Below are 16,110 nucleotides of genomic sequence, written 5' to 3' on the forward strand. Positions count from 1 at the left end.
TCTTTCGTCTGAATATTCACAAATCTCCGTCTGAGATTTACAAAAACGTCTTTCTCTGTCAACCGTCACATTCCAAATCGTAATTTATAAATATCTGAAAGCCTCAATCAATAACGGTAACGACGTCGCGTCGTTAAAAAAATTTTTAATTTTTTTTTCACGGGACCATCTCAGGGACATGCTCTACAACAGTGGTCCCCAACCGGGCCCCGGTCCGTAGATCAAGTGGTACCGGGCTGCCCAAGGAACATTAAAAATACAATTAAATTAAAATTATTAAATCAGAACAATCTGAAATATAAACAATCAACGTCCCTCCCCCCCCCCTCAACCCCCTTAGCGGGCCACGGTAAAATTATCAAACGTTGACCGGTCCGTGGCGATAAAAAGGTCGGGGAGCACTGCTCTACAAGATGCAAAAGGTTTCGTTCCGATTGGTCCATCCATCTCGGCGTAATCGGTGAACATACATAGAAATAAAAAAAGTGAAAAAAAGGCACATACAGATCGAATTGAGTAACCTCCTCCTTTTTTGAAGTCGGTTAAAAAGGCGTCCTCTCTTTGAACATTGTTTACACGTGTTCAAATATTTATAATTACAGTGCGGATCTTTATGCAATGATGACTTTCGAAAATGTTTCGATTTAAATTTAATTTATTTCAGATCTAAAAAGGCTAAACCCACGGGAAATAAGATTAAAATGTTACGAGAAAATATACACCGTTAAAGGTAGAATCTACAGAATCGCAGAGAAAGTTGTTAAAATTGAAAATGTGACTTCTTCTTTTTCTTTGCCAAACTGGTTCGCATATTCATGATCTGCAGCACGCAAGAACCAGTTAAAATGTTCCTCGTGACAAAATCCATGTTGATCAGTGTTATCTACAGCTTCTGTAGATAGTACGAGTTTGAATGTGTCTATGAAATCGTCTCACCTCCTTGTACGGATTCCTGGTAGCCGACGAATGAGACAAGTATGTATTTATGTTACACGATATTCTTATTATCTCATCAAGTAAGAAACGTCAGCGCGAAAAATGGCGTCGGTGAAAGCAGAAGTAAGCGCAAATCCGCTCGGATTAATTCCGAGAGCGAAGAGTAAACACTCTGGCAATCTGTTGTGCCCACCTATACTATACATCGTGTGTAGAGAATGTCTGCAGCGTGCATAGGAGACACACGTTGGAAGTTGGAAGACGCCGACGCAAACGAACGAGTTTATCTTTGGAGAACGAGCGTGGAAGGTGCCGCCGAAAGAAGATCTCGTGGTGGACATGAATACATCAATTTGTGCATGGTCAAAGGGTAAAGCTTGAACGTCTACTATACCGTGCCACATAATATTAACTATCATAATTGCGACAAGCACCCAGTTCTCGGTTATCTCGCTGTTAACCTCCGATATGTTTCAAGGTCCCTGCGTTTCATTCGTCGTTGCGCTTTTCTGTGGACCAAACAAATTCTACGTACTAAATACCTACACGCAAAAATATAGGGTAAAGGTACCAATTACCGTGCCCCACCCAGTTATCGGACACAATACGAACTTTTTAGAAATTAATAACACTAGGTTTACGGGACCTCTGATATTCTAAACATGCTTCCCAGAGGAATTATATTTACCAAATTTATTTCTTTGGGCATATATTATTGGAAAATAGCCAAAAATGTTCATAAAATAATGTGAAATAGTTATTTCTGGTGCTCCGTGAACCCAGTGTTAAAAACAACGCGAAGTACCCAGTATTACTGTATTTTTGAAAATAAAATGCTGAGAAACTGTGATACTCAAATAGTGATTTTAGTGTGATACTTTATTGTGTAATTAGGACCAAATTATTTCCTTTCGCATCGTCCAGAAAGATTTGACGATACAGAGGAAAGGTTGATAATTATAATCAATCGTTTATCGCAAATAATGCAAAATAAAATACAGAATGCCTTCAAATTAATAAAAAAACTTGCAAGTCGTCATCAAACATTCGATAACTGGTACCTTTACCCTATCTAAGGAAACTCTCTAATTTGTTGCTCTTAAAAGCTTCGTTTGTTTCATGGTAAGAACTACGAAACTTGATCTACGTTAAATCTTTGTTTATTATTACAGATTAACGCTAAACCTACCATTTTATGGAAAATAATGGAATAAATTCCCTTGTCTAAGCATCTATTGTATTGAAAATTGCAAACAATCTCAAAGAATTTAGAGTTGCCATTTTTTATAAGGGTAATATTTACCGGACAGAGAGACCTTTAATTCTTGAAAGGTTTAGTGTTAAACAAACATTTTTTAACGCGTTCGTTTTGTTCCATCTGACGTAGCATAGCTGTTTATTTGAAACGAATGAAACTTTCAAATCGATCGAAAAGTTCGGGACAAGTTCCGAAGAGAAAAAGTAGAGCTCCAAAATGGTGTAGAATGAATAGAAGTGTTACAGTTGCAACAGTTCCTTATAAATCAAGGATTAACAATCGAGAACTTGTAGATAAATTGTTTGATACCGCTAGCAATTTCATTAGTGAACCAGCAAGTCATCTAGAACAATATAATAATATTAACGAATAATCTTAAGTCATCTATCAGAAACTATTGCGTTAAGCTTCCTTTAGATACAGCATTAAAACGCTAACTAATTGGTTTCCGGTGACTGAAGTGTTTGGAACGAGCTCGTATATGTTACGTCTCAAAACATCTCACCCGCAAGTTCTTGTCGTTAATGAGGTGTCAATTGATAAAGGATCGATTTGCGCTGGTCGTTTCCCAGCTATCGTATAAAGCCACCGTTTGGCGAGCATTGTCATCAGTCGTTGTGTTGTGACACAATCGTCACCGAATCTTTTTCAGAGATCACAGCTAAGCTTTGCGTTGCGAGGATGGTGCGCGTGAACGTCGTGCTAATCTCGTTGTTACTTTTCATCGTCGGCCTTTCTGTAGGACTCAGCTTTCGAACTTTCAAAGGGAGCGACGTGCTTGATTCGGTGCCGATTATCGACGGGTAAGTTCACATTGCATTGATAAACATTCGAGACGCTCGCTGAGCACGAGTTAACGCCCCCTAAATTCGCATTTACATTTGCATAAACGCATTCTATGATCACGCTTACAGCAACAGTAAACCGAAAATTCTAAATCGTTCATTCATAAGTAGATTATGCAATATAAACATTTTCTATCTAAATTGCAACAAACTCAAGTGGAATATAAACTTATTTTTTTTTTTGTTAATCTGTTTAATGGTTTGAGAATAATCTGAATAATGTAACGGTACTGTTAAATTGTTCTAATATTTTTACTGTTTTAAATTACACCATTTTTGTCATAAATGCATAAAATTCGCTGTCGTAATATTCGGACACTTTTAAAGGAACGGTAACTATTTTAATATCAGATCGTACAAATGACATTGCAATCGGTCCGAGTTACAAAGAAAATGATAAAAAAAGTTGGTGTTTACAATAACTTTTTTATGTGGAGCAATATTAAAAATGTTTAAAATACGTATCGTAAATCTGTGTCAATTATACATATTCTGAAAATTTCATCAAAATCGGTAGATGCGAAAAACAACTGCAGACACTAAAAGATGCAAAAATTATGAAAATCTGCGATTTGCACCATCTTTATACATTTTAAATAATTAGACTGCGGATTTTTATGCAAAATAAAAATTGTCTGCATCAATTACAAGCCACAGGAACGAAGAAATTCTTTCTTCTTTCAATTATCTTATTAAGCTGAAACTAATACATCGATGTCCTTAAATCGTTTTAACATGTCCACTGCTTTAAATTGTACGTGTCTATTTTTCTCATAAATGCATAAAATGTATTTTTAAAATACAAATACGTCAAAAGTTGACACTTTCTTCAATTAATCCTTTTTACTTAACATTCTCAACTTTATCTCGCCATTGTTCCATGCCATTTGTGTTCTTATCGTAATAATATCAGTTCTCGTTATCGTTCGACAAATTAATCGGACCGCTACATTTGAACGATAGTAATTGAACTATGTACACATTGCGATGTATCAGTCGTTTGGATCGGGAGACCATATCGTGAAAGAATTTAATTGCGTTTCATAGCTTAAAAAATCTGATATCTGGTGATTATGATATTAGGAATTTTAGATAATGCCAAAATTAGGATTCGTCGAAAATGAATGTTATTCTTCTTTCATCGAAACAATTTTATGCATCAGGTTAAATAACTCTGTAACCCGAAGGGACTAAAACTCTGTTGCAGACACAATGACTTGCCTTACAATTTGTACGTGAAACTAAACAACAGGCTAGAGGATTTCAAATTCGAAAATGATCTCGCTGACGATAGTAAATGGGGAAGACAAGCCTGTAAATCGTGTTTCACGGATCTTCCTCGATTGCGAGCTGGAAAAGTGGGCGGCCAAGTGAGTGTGAAACACGATAGTTTAAACTGTGTGTATTCGGAACATTAGTTCAGTTGTTTAATGCCATACGTAATTGTGTTTGTGTGCACACGTTTTCCCAAAATATCTATCTTTCGTTGTTACTGATTATCAAGCTGTGAATTGAGGTGAGGTAAAAAAACATTTTGCTATGATAAGATATGACAAGCCTAGGCAACTGGCAAATTGCGGCTCGCGAGCCGGGGGAGTCTCCTCTCCCGACTCCTGGGTCTTCCCCACCCAACTACTGTGGAGTGTAAGAAGGTGGGGAAATTAGGAGTGTTTTTAGGAGGCTGTACTAATGTGAACTAGAATATGCAAGGAAAAAAAATATACATTCACAAGAAAAAAATATCAATGATCTTGAAAACATTTGTTATGTCAGCAAAAATAAAGGAAAATTTAGGTGGACCACCCTGTATTAAAAATGTTCTACATAAATTGCAACAGACTGGGGCAAAATAGAAGCTTATTTTCTTTCGTAATGCGTTCAATAGATTGAAAATAATATAACGGCATTTTTAAATTCTTCTAATGTTCTAACTGTGTTAAATAACACCTACACATTTTTGTCATAAATGCATAAAATATATAATTTTTCACTTCATAATCGTTAAAAAATTCAGTCGACTCGATACATAATAAGAAGAAAGATGTATTTGCTTAGAATTTCGACTTACACCACTTCTGCGATACCTGAACGACCTACTTGAAGTATGTTGCTAATTAATCCTGTTAATTTCAGTTCTGGGCAGCGTACGTTTCGTGCGCCTCTCACTACAAAGACGCAGTACAATTGACGCTGCGGCAAATTGACGTCATCAAGAGATTGGTCGACAGATACCCGAATGACCTTCAATTCGTGACCGAAGCGAAAAGCATCGAGGAAGCCTGGAAAAATGGAAAAATCGCTTCCATGATCGGCGTCGAAGGTGGCCACTCCATTGACTCCAGTTTAGCAGTTCTCCGGCTCTATTATGAGCTCGGTGTGCGTTATCTTACGTTGACACATGCGTGCAACACGCCATGGCAAGTCGAATGATTGTTAAATCCTTGGAATTACCATATGATACAAATATCACCTTAACGCAGGGGTGGGCCAACCTTTTACATACCATACCTCAATCTTTTTCAACTCAAGCACATTTTCTGCCTTCATTCTCTTCATCCTTTCTGTTCATTGTTGGGTTTGGAAAATGGAGAGATAGGGGTAGAATCTGCTTCACTTAGGGGAGGAAAAGGGATAACTCAATCACGTAACTAAATTAATCAATTTACAATACTCCAATGCACCAATCGACAATAGTGAGAAATGATCTCTTGGACAAGAGGGTGAATGCTGTCGTGAGTATCCTGCAATTAACATCCTACAATTGTAAATTATCAAAAAATTGCAACCAACTGATGAGAAAGAAGGCTCCATTCAGTTATGGCACCTACTTCAAGAGAATATTATAAGTCTAGCCACAGAGATGCAATGCACCACAGGTTGGCTACCCTTGCTCTAAGATGACCAAGCTTCGAGATTAAGCAACATAACTTCCGACTTCTTTCTTGAAATAAGAAAGTTGCAACTTAAAAATCTTCAGTAAAGTAAAAACAGTTCTTGAATAGCTATCTTACAGACATGAGCAACAAGTGTATATTTAATTATTACTTCCGTGCATTGACTTCTTTCTACTAGTCAAGCTATCATCTTTGATTTAGAGGCAGGATTTATAAATTGTTCATTTGGAAACGTTCATTACTCTAAGGGGAATGAACATTGGTAGCAAATGTTTGTGAACACTTAACATGAAGATTAATGTTGAAGTTAAATAATGATTTTATCATATTTCAAGGGCCGACGCATCGCCGGTAGAGAATGGTTCTGTCCACAATCTTACGAGCTTCGGAGAAGTAGGTTGAAAATTTTCAACTTCGATGAACAAAAGTGGTTTAATACTATTTACCATCATTAGACTGCGGATTTTATGCATTTATAATAAAAATGGGCGCGTGCAATTTAAAGCAGTGGACGAATTACGAAGATTTGAGGGCATCAGTGTATTCATTTCAGCTTAATAAGACAATTAAAAGAAGAAAGAAATTTCTATCTGGCTCCTGTGCCTTACAGTTACAATCAATGCAATCATTTTTTATTTTGCATAAAGATCCGCAGTCTAACCATCATTAAAGATAATTCCTCTCTTAAAACTACCTTAAAATTCAATTTTCATTGTACCTCAAAACCAGAACTACTTTAATTTGTGTAAAGAAATATTTTTAACCACAGTACTTTTAAATCTCCAGAGTAAAGTATTGCGACAGGTAAACATATTTCTTTACACAAATTGAAGTATGTAGCTCTGGTGACGATGATTGAGAAGTGGAAACAAAATTTTAAGATGGTAAATAGTATTAAACCTCTTTTAGTCCAGTCAACGAAAAGTTGTAGTTTTTAACAATTTTTAACTTTGGGTCTTTGTTTGGACTCTAGTCAGGAGGTAAACATACTAAAAGTCCCCACTCCTAGGAGGTGAGTGGGGTGCAGGGGGAGATATCCGCGCTCAAAGTTCGCTAATTGTGCTGAAGAGTTAGCTAGTCAAATAAGGCAAAACACGTGAAACAAAAATTTCTTTTTCACAATTAGTGAAGTTTGAGCGCGGATATCTCGGAAACTATGTGAGATAGCGAAAAACTGAATGGAGTCAATCTTATGGCACATTTTGTCAGTTTTAATTTTGTATAGAATGGTCTTATCGCTGGGACGCATAGTTTCCGAGATATAAGCGGAAAACCGAAAAAGGGGACCTTCTACGTGCCCTCCTGCGCCTCGCTCACCTCCAAGGAGTAGAGACTTTTAGTATGTCTACCTCCTAACTAGTCCAAACAAAGTCCCAAAGTTAAAAATTGTGTTCCTTCCATTTCCCTCTACACCCCCGTTATGAGCATTCATTGACTGGACTATTTGATTCGTTAAATGTTTCATAATTTCATGTAGGCAGTTGTCTTCGAGATGAATCGACTCGGAATGCTAGTCGACTTGGCACACGTATCCCACAACGTTATGAGGAGAGTACTTGCAGTTACAAAAGCTCCCATAATATTCTCCCATTCATCAGCCTTCAGCGTTTGCGCTCATTATCGCAACGTACCTGACGACGTGCTTAAAACAGTGGTGAGTCTCCTCCTTAGAAACGTCTGTTACAAGTTATGCGAAACATTTACAATTTTTAATATATTTTCAGAAAGAAAACAATGGCATCGTGATGGTAAACTTTTACTCGAATTTCGTGAATTGCAACTCTTCGAGAAACGCAACGATACAAGACGTGATTGGTATGTTCAACTATTATGATGATATTCGAGGTCTTTGTGCAAAGTTTATACATATATTTAAAAATTCAAAGTTTCCAGACTTTCATACGTACAAATTTGAAAGACCACTCTTTAATATTTCATTTCTTTTCACAGACCACATTAACTACATCCGTGACCTCATCGGGCCCGATCACGTTGGCATTGGTGCCGACTATGACGGCGTAAGTTCGTGAGTATTGCATCGGTCATAGGGAACTAGCGAAACGTTCAAAGTAAGGAAACGTAAATTTAGTAAAAATATTTCAGAATGCCCGAGGGCTTGGAGGATGTTTCCAAATACAAAGATTTACTCGACCGCCTCTATGAAAGTAACGCGAATCCTCGATGGACCAAAGAGGATCTTGAAAAGCTAACAGGAATGAATTTGATCCGCGTATTTAAGGCTGTGGAAGTGGTAAATAGAAATACTTTGACGTGTTCACTATAATTTATGATTTTTCTTAATCTAATTTCCTTGGGACGATAAAAACTGCTTCCTTATCAGCATTAAAGAATCGTAAAAATATTATACAACGTGTATTACGCATTACAGGTAAGAGATTCATTAAAATCAACACCACCCAGAGACGATATCATAGATGGATTAGATTTGTACAATGCACAGCTGAGTTCCGGCTTGAAACCCGGCGCGTGTAACACTGCGATAGAGTGAGTACTTTTCTAAATTGTTAAATATTTTCTAATGCTTCCACTTTCATTTATCTATTTACATTTTTTTTTATATACAGATGGAGAGGACTTAATGTTTCCTCGAGTGATAACTTCGAATGATTCGACTGTTTGGAGTTTATTTAAACAATATAAGGACATGTTTGTTATTGTAACTCGTTTATGCGTGTACTACATTTAAACGAGATCCGAATTTTATCACTAAAACACAGAATATTTGGATTTGAGATGAATCCTCATTGTAAACACATGGCATTTACTCATGACAGTATTTAATCGTGATAACCGATTAGTCATCTATACACGAGAATAGAGTTTCCTAAAAACGTTTGCCAGGATTTCTCAATGTTTCTTACTCTGCAAATTGCACTCCAAACCATTTAGTTTCGTAAGATAGGTTTTCCTACAACCTACAATTATCTGTCAATGTTCTTGATTGATTAAATCTAAAACCAATGACGAATTATATGTATATTTCATAGATAAATCCAGGTGCCTTAATTATAACAAAGTCTCTAAGATATAAATTATACAAAATTGTATTATATATATAATTCTATGATATACTGAAGGGGATATGTGATTATGGTAGCATCCATCGCTAATCAATCGACTTTCCCCGAATTCTGTATTGCATTTATGTATGCGTTGATATCATTCCTGGAATTCAATAAATAATTAAGAACCGTTCAGAACGTTCTCATTTTACGAGAAGCAATATTTGCGAGACTGTATTCAGAACCAACCATTCACTTTTCCTTACGAATGGGAACACTTTGGGTGGCTTGAAACCATTAAACGGAGAACAGACTGCAATACTGTACGCCCCCATGTCTCGCCAAATCAACCAATTGCCGATTTCCACTTCGGGTAGCATCACGCTTTTTAATATACAATCCAACGAATCGCATGTTGGCCCCCAAAGAGAGGAAGGAAATGTTTCATCACTCGCTGGCTAGAATGGTAATACATAGATATTTTATGTAGGACGCATCATTCGTCCGTATATCAATAATCTACAGGTTGTCCCAAAATTCCTTCAACAGCCGGAAATAGGAGGTTCCTGAGATCATTTGAAGCAACATTTTCCTTTGCAAAAATGTTATCCGCTGCTTTGTTTATGAGTTATTAACGAAAAACACGGACTAATCAGAGCGCGACTTAGACGCGAGTTGGATACAGTCGGCCAATAGACAGTTGGCGCGCCGGGCCGACTGTGCCAACTTGCGTCTAAGTCGCGCTCTGATTGGTCCGTGTTTTTCGTTAATATCTCTTAAACAAAGCAGCGGATAACATTTTTGCAAAGGAAAATGTTGCTTCAAATGATCTCAGGAACCTCCTATTTCCGGCTGTTGAAGGAATTTTGGGACACCCTGTATATAAATAAAAAGAAAGATAAGCTTTGGAATGTCTGTGCTGTGCCTGAAGAAAGCTTAACCATTTTTTAAACACAATCTCAAAAGAAATTATTGGATTATATTGCACGAAACAGTTTTATGCAATGTCTTAGAAAGTTCTGAATCCTTTGTCTGTGATTTCTGAAGACTGAGTCTGCTGCTAGATTAAACGTACCTTTTCCAAAGGAATTGGAATTCTCGCTTTCAATTCCAACAGCTCTTCTATAAAAGAAGTGTAAACACCGCAGTTCACATGATACATTCTTATCTCCTTCCCTTTGAAGAAGGTGAGCTTTTTTGAGTGCAAGTACGATGCTAAAGTAAATGGTGACGTCACGAAATATCGTCCTGGCTCACTGATGACCTCGATGCCTGGATCGAGGTCCTTAATGGCTTCGTTGATGACAGAGGCAAACTAAATTCAATTATGCAAACGAAATAGAACATATGGAAATACAATAATACGAATCCTTGTCCCACGAACAAGTCATCTTTCAACCTTTTGCATTCCCCACGATTTTTAAAATTTGATGGATATATGAAATTGGTACAATACCTCATACAATAATTAAATGTTCAGTAATTATTAACAAATTTTGAATAACGGTACAGCAATTTTTAATGGTGACTCTGAGTCACCACTCGAGCAATGTAAATAACTGCTCGATAAGACTGTCAATTCATCAAACATTGCGAGTTATATTCAATTAGTATAAATTTACTGAATTAAAGCATTCATTCGTCACATCAATTCATCAAGCATTGTGAATTATATTCAATTAGTATAAATTTACTGAATTAAAGCATTCATTGATGATATTCGTGGCGACGCGATTGTATTAAGTTCTTGCAGTTAATACAACGATCAACGAACGTTGCACTCTTGGCTAGAGAATTCATAAACAACATGAATTGATATAATTAAGACAAATGTCTTACGAAGATGAAATAATAATAAGAAAAAGAATAAACAATCTCACACTATCCAGTGGGACTCCAGACTCGCCAGGAAATCCTCCCCCGATATCAATCAATTTAATATGGACGCCGATCGATTTTGCAACAGCGATCAACTGTTTGCAGGCCGCGATGCCCCTGCCATAAGCGTCCACTTCTCCACAGGGACTTCCCACGTGAAAACTAAGCCCGTGCAAAGTTAAACCAAGATGTTTCGTCAGCTGGATCAAGCGGATAGCTTCCTCGTCCGGGCTACAGCCGAATTTCATTCCAAGACACACTTCCGAGTTCTCGGCGTCGCATCGAATCCGGATTACTATCCTGCCATCCATACATAAACAAACACAAAACAAAGCCCATACTAAATAAACTATCTTCTTCTACGTACGACACACAAAAAATGAACAGTCTTCGCGAGAACGCAAGAGATGAGAAGATTGAAAATCATTGTAGATACGTTCGGGCATCGTCGAATTACGGAACGCAAAAATAATTAACGCTATTTATCAATATTCATCCATTACACCGCTCAACGACACTCGCCATCACGCTCCTCGCCGAACGAACACCTAAGAACTACCCCCATCCCACTACCTACCCCTACCCCAAGATACAACTTCCGTTACACATTTGTGTGACATCCTCCGTCACGTTTTTAGCCGAACGAAACCTACAAGATTTTCAATCTTAAAATCTCATAAATACGTTGATAAAAGTTCTGTAAAGAAAGAGTAAAGAAAGAATAAAAACCTTTCCTATTTGACTTGGCATTGTAATCAATAAGACTGCCTCGACCCTCAGTCTTCTTTCGTCGTAACGTAGTACATACAGTAAATATTCGATGAACGCAGGGCTTCGGGAAGAAGTTGAGCCTTACCGACATCCCGAGATAGTAAGGGAGGAAGAAATTCCTTAGGGAGCAAGAAAAAGGGCTTCGGGAAGGTTCGTTTGCATAGTTTGTAGAGAGACACTATTTTTTTGTGCTTAAAAGATCGAGCCGGATGTAGAAAAGGACAGCGCGTGTAAACAGAGACCGCGCACGGCCGAAGCGGAGCAAAAAATAGCGTACCGATGAGACCGCTTCATGCCCGAGATCAGATTACGCGCATGTTGATGTTGATACTGCTCGGCGACCGAGGCAGCTCGAGCTTCGCGGCAGTGATGCCAGAATAAAGTTGAAACCAACTTCATTTCCCCCCTCCAGGCTCTCCACCTTTATCCCCTTCCATTATCCTATTCCACCGTTCAGTCCCTATCCCGCACGCGCAACGTGTCTCTCATTCGCCTCACTCTGCCTCACTCTATTCTCGTCGCGTAACGTGTCACATATTACTCTGGTCATCAGAGAGGGGGTACTTGTACTCCCCCCGATTCCTTTTCGATTACCTCTGTCTGGTAACACTGCTTCGCGGCCCCTGCGACGTTGCCCCGCAGTGGAGGCGATATTTTTTTGCATCCAACGTGTAACTAGTGTAACACCCTCTTGCGTCCATAGAATATTTACTGTATGTAAATACCTCTATTATAGTAACACTATGCGAGGGAAGACTGTATCGAGAGTAATTGGTAGGGGAACTTCATGTCGTAGAGAAATATTCCCCCACATTCTACAACCACGTACACGGAATTCTGTGGTTGTCAGGAAAAAAGTTTATGCATTAATTGAGATTTATAGTATAGGATTTACGTCTTTATCAGAAAAAAGTCATGAAAATAAATTCGAACGGCTTAAAAACATAATGCAATTGAACCGATATATCCTATGGCAAAGCATTAGTGACCAAAACTTTAAACGGCAATATCTCGAAAGTGAAATTATAAGCGTATATGAAAATTGATCGTAAAAAATGCAAAACTCACTTTGCTTCCGGGAACATTTCTTTGATCTTGACGAGCTCAGCCTCGCCGTCAACGGTCAGTCTGTCGACGTTGACTTTTTTCGAGAATTTGATGTGAGAGGGTAACTTCGTCGGGTTCGCGAAAATAATTCGACTCGCTGGTATCCCGTGCGCCAACACATCCTTTATCTCTTGCTATTTTGAACAGTCAAATTGAACATTCTGATCGTTCACGATCCACTGACTCGAACTTTGCCAGATTAACCCTTTGCACTCGAATCACAACTCTGAGGGGCCACTAAAAATTGCGATACCGCAAGAACGGAAATATTTTCAAATATTACAACTCCGATGTATAAATGAAACAGCTTCGAGTGCAAAGAGTTAATGACAACAATAACAACTTTCGTACCTCGGAGGCGCAATCGAAGCCGGCATTTAGGCTCGCCAGAGTCTTGATCACTGTAGGATCTGGATTGCATTTGATAGCTAAAATCGAATCAGAGATCCAAAGCTTTGTCAGATTTATACGAGGTTAAGCAGCTGAACTGATTAATCTATCAAGGCTTCGATTATATAATTGACATTTACTTAAAATGTGCTAAAAAAGCATATATTCGAAAAAGCAAGATTTTTTTAGATCATTGGAGCCTGAAAGTATGTATATTCGAGAAAATACAAAAAAGTACCATAATATGGAGTGACCCGTGGTATTTTTGCGATCCAATCTTTATATTTCTGCACCACGGCAGCGATGTCCACGATATAAAATGATTCCTCTTCGTTCTCGGACTTGATTATGCTTCTTATTATGCCAACGTCGTCCAGCGTGTCTTCAACTAATTTCACGTCATCCACGCTCAAACGAGACATGTCGCTCGAATGAAACTGACAATGAGTACAATCGCGGTCTTCCTAAACCGTGCTCCACTAAAAAGGAAATCAAATCTGGATCGAAAGTTCGAAACAATCAAAAATGATATTCCACGATTAGATTTCGTATCATCGCTGTTCCTACATTTGTTTTACGATAAGGCGCTTCGATTGTACGCAGAGATCGAATAACTGTCACACTCTACATACGCTATTGTTTTGACTAGAATCACTTGAGAAAATAATAAATTCCGATTAACGGTTCGAAACAGTGTTTACCTGAGAGGATAACAATGCTAGAAGAATGCGCGTCCTGGAAAACTTGTTTTCTTGCAGCAAATTGAAATTGTTAATTTATAATACTGACCGTAAAATGTTGTTTATTATAATATACAACAAATGGCACTGGTTCCAAACGATTTCGCGAAAGGTTATACGAATTGCTGACTCTTGATAGCAGTACAGTCGATAAATACGCGTTGAAGTTTTATTGAAGTATATATGTATATAGTTACCTCTGCAAGTAAAAAATTTTCTATCAGCGTCAGAGAATGTAAGGAACAGTGGTGTTATATACACAATGTTGCATCGTTTTATCAGTTAACGCAATGAACCGTAGAATGTAATATATGGTATTACTGGCTAAACACCCGATATTTTTCCAGTGTACACTCACCAATATTCTTTTCCTTATTGTTCTGGTCTCCTCCATCACAATGTAGAAATACGAGACGAATGCAGTAAAATTCGCAGTGTAACTCACCTTGGCTGGCTATCGCAATTGGTACCTACAATCTACAACATTTGTGCTTCGGGTTCGCATGTGACCCGATAATTGTATACATTAAATAGGTTAAAGATAATAAAAGATATCTGACTTTTTTTATGACGTATAACTAACACAAATGCAGATAGAAATTAGGAACTTTTGTTGCAAACTATGTATAAACTACACAACTTCGTCTCATAAATGTCTGTGTTATGTACAGATAAAACCGATATATGTGCAAGAACCGAAAATAATAATTGTTTGAAACCGATATAAGAACCGAAATAAAAACCGTAATCTAAACCGATATTACCTGGACATTTCGGTTCTTTCATAACAGTTATTAACAGTTTTGAAGGCACGTATATTGCATTTAAAATAACACGTTATCTGTTACGTCAGAGTGGAGCTCTTTATCGCATAGAAAACCTCAGGAAAATCTTGTGTAGTGAGTATAGAACGCTGAATATATTAATGAAACGTACATCATTTAAACCTGATTGTCCAAGAGAAAATACATATTTTTTTCGATTCAATATAACCGGTACAATCTTTTTATTTTGACAAAATTATGACTTTAAGTAATAGGCTATTTGCTTGGCGACCGTGCAATACGGTTGCTCTCATGCAGGGGATCCGTCATAAGTACACTGCGGATCTTTAATCTTTATGCAAAATAAAAATTGTCTGCTTCGATTGCAAGAAATAAAAACCAAACTGAATGTTATTTCTTCCCGGTTTCAGGTTCGGGAAACAGATTATAGGAAACTTTTCCACTTTGAGAAGTACCAGTCAAAATGACCATGATACCATGATACAAAATTATTTTGATTCTGTATAAATAAATCAAAAATAAAATTCATTATATTACACCTTTAATTATCTCTGTAAAAGTCATCACGTCATTGCGAAAAAAATGTAACATGAAGTAGGAATTTCAGATTGAATTGAAATTGTAAAGCATAGTCATTCTGACTGGCGCGGTTGATCTAGTGTTAAAAAACTTGCCGTAAAACTGTCTTTGTCCTTGAATTTCAGGGCCACATTCAGATTCTAACAAAACCACAAAAAGCGGCTAAAAACAAAGAAAATATGAATTAAAAACAAAAAAAAACCTGACCGTTCAATTTCGGTAGAGTCCAGTAGAGTCCGCTGTGATACTGAAGAATTTTTTACAGAGTCGGTAATTCAGAACCGTAGACAGAAGAATGCATTGCAGATGACAAGACAGAATACACCGACCAGATACTATCAGAGAGTATATACTACTAAAGACTGCCAGCCTTATGGGAGTTCGTGTCACTCGAATATTTCGGTGTTCTCTTACGCCCTCTAAGATATATTCTGACTGGAGTGAGAAACAGAAGGCCATCGACATGATCTCGTCGGTGCAGAAGGCTACTGAGGAGATTCTCGTCGGTGAAAAGTGAGAAGGCAAATCGTCACGGAACCATATTGATCATCATGAATTGTTACATTCTGTACCGAGCAGATATTTCAGACGATGTTGGTTTCAATATTAAATTATATCCATAATTTGCTATTAACCCGGCTATAAATATTGTGCCCCTAGAAATAAGAATAATACATCTCTCTAATTCTATGTATAGAGGTGTTGACAGGTGTTGACACTGAATGGTAACGGGGTGTTAGCACAGACGAGATATAGGAAATGGGGTTGGAACCGTGCTAGGAACCCAATACCGACGGACACCAAAATGCATTGGGTGTCAGGTCTATTCCTATATCTCGTCGGTGCCGCTAGTTCGCTGTAAAATTAGCAACCATCAGATGGCGCAGTAATTTGAACATTACTC

At 37.7% G+C, this 16,110-nt stretch overlaps 2 protein-coding genes across 5 annotated transcripts; one reads left to right on the forward strand and one right to left on the reverse strand.

Moving 5' to 3' along the window:
* The first annotated feature begins 830 nt into the window (after positions 1–830).
* Positions 831–8,660, forward strand: LOC143213121 (dipeptidase 1). Of its 2 annotated transcripts, none has more exons than XM_076432705.1 (11): positions 831–975; positions 2,847–2,997; positions 4,247–4,409; positions 5,173–5,456; positions 6,269–6,326; positions 7,411–7,587; positions 7,658–7,748; positions 7,884–7,959; positions 8,037–8,184; positions 8,323–8,438; positions 8,519–8,660. In XM_076432705.1, the coding sequence occupies exons 2-11, from the start codon at positions 2,876–2,878 to the stop codon at positions 8,559–8,561; spliced, it is 1,278 nt and encodes a 425-aa protein (XP_076288820.1). In that variant the 5' UTR covers positions 831–975; positions 2,847–2,875; the 3' UTR covers positions 8,562–8,660. The 2 variants fall into 2 exon arrangements, with proteins under 2 accessions (XP_076288820.1, XP_076288819.1); XM_076432704.1 differs by lacking the exon at positions 831–975 and adding an exon at positions 1,032–1,306.
* Positions 8,661–8,979: 319 nt separating this feature from the next.
* Positions 8,980–15,509, reverse strand: LOC143213123 (ornithine decarboxylase 1-like). 3 transcript variants are annotated; one of them, XM_076432708.1, is made up of 9 exons: positions 15,414–15,437; positions 14,201–14,319; positions 13,341–13,583; positions 13,064–13,140; positions 12,674–12,846; positions 10,837–11,134; positions 10,032–10,271; positions 9,206–9,414; positions 8,980–9,119 (listed from the first exon to the last, which is right to left on the reverse strand). In XM_076432708.1, the coding sequence occupies exons 3-9, from the start codon at positions 13,522–13,524 to the stop codon at positions 9,065–9,067; spliced, it is 1,236 nt and encodes a 411-aa protein (XP_076288823.1). In that variant the 5' UTR covers positions 13,525–13,583; positions 14,201–14,319; positions 15,414–15,437; the 3' UTR covers positions 8,980–9,064. The 3 variants fall into 3 exon arrangements, with proteins under 3 accessions (XP_076288823.1, XP_076288822.1, XP_076288821.1); XM_076432707.1 differs by having other exon boundaries at positions 14,201–15,509; XM_076432706.1 differs by lacking the exons at positions 14,201–14,319; positions 15,414–15,437 and adding an exon at positions 13,804–14,013 and having other exon boundaries at positions 13,341–13,581.
* Between the last annotated feature and the right edge of the window lie 601 nt (positions 15,510–16,110).

Source organism: Lasioglossum baleicum, chromosome 10 (assembly GCF_051020765.1).
Source record: "Lasioglossum baleicum chromosome 10, iyLasBale1, whole genome shotgun sequence".
Classification (NCBI taxonomy): Eukaryota; Metazoa; Arthropoda; class Insecta; order Hymenoptera; family Halictidae; genus Lasioglossum; species Lasioglossum baleicum.

Coding starts and splice junctions, on each gene's coding strand:
- LOC143213121 (XM_076432704.1), top strand. CDS start 1,276: ATGAATACATCAATTTGTGCATGGTCAAAGG. Junction 2,998..4,246: donor TCGGTGCCGATTATCGACGG/GTAAGTTCACAT, acceptor ACTCTGTTGCAG/ACACAATGACTTGCCTTACA. Junction 8,439..8,518: donor GCGTGTAACACTGCGATAGA/GTGAGTACTTTT, acceptor TTTTATATACAG/ATGGAGAGGACTTAATGTTT.
- LOC143213123 (XM_076432707.1), bottom strand. CDS start 13,524: ATGTCTCGTTTGAGCGTGGATGACGTGAAATTAGTTGAAGACACGCTG. Junction 13,141..13,340: donor ACGGGTCACTCCATATTATG/GTACTTTTTTGT, acceptor ATTCGATTTTAG/CTATCAAATGCAATCCAGAT. Junction 11,135..12,673: donor GAAATGTTCCCGGAAGCAAA/GTGAGTTTTGCA, acceptor TATGGATGGCAG/GATAGTAATCCGGATTCGAT.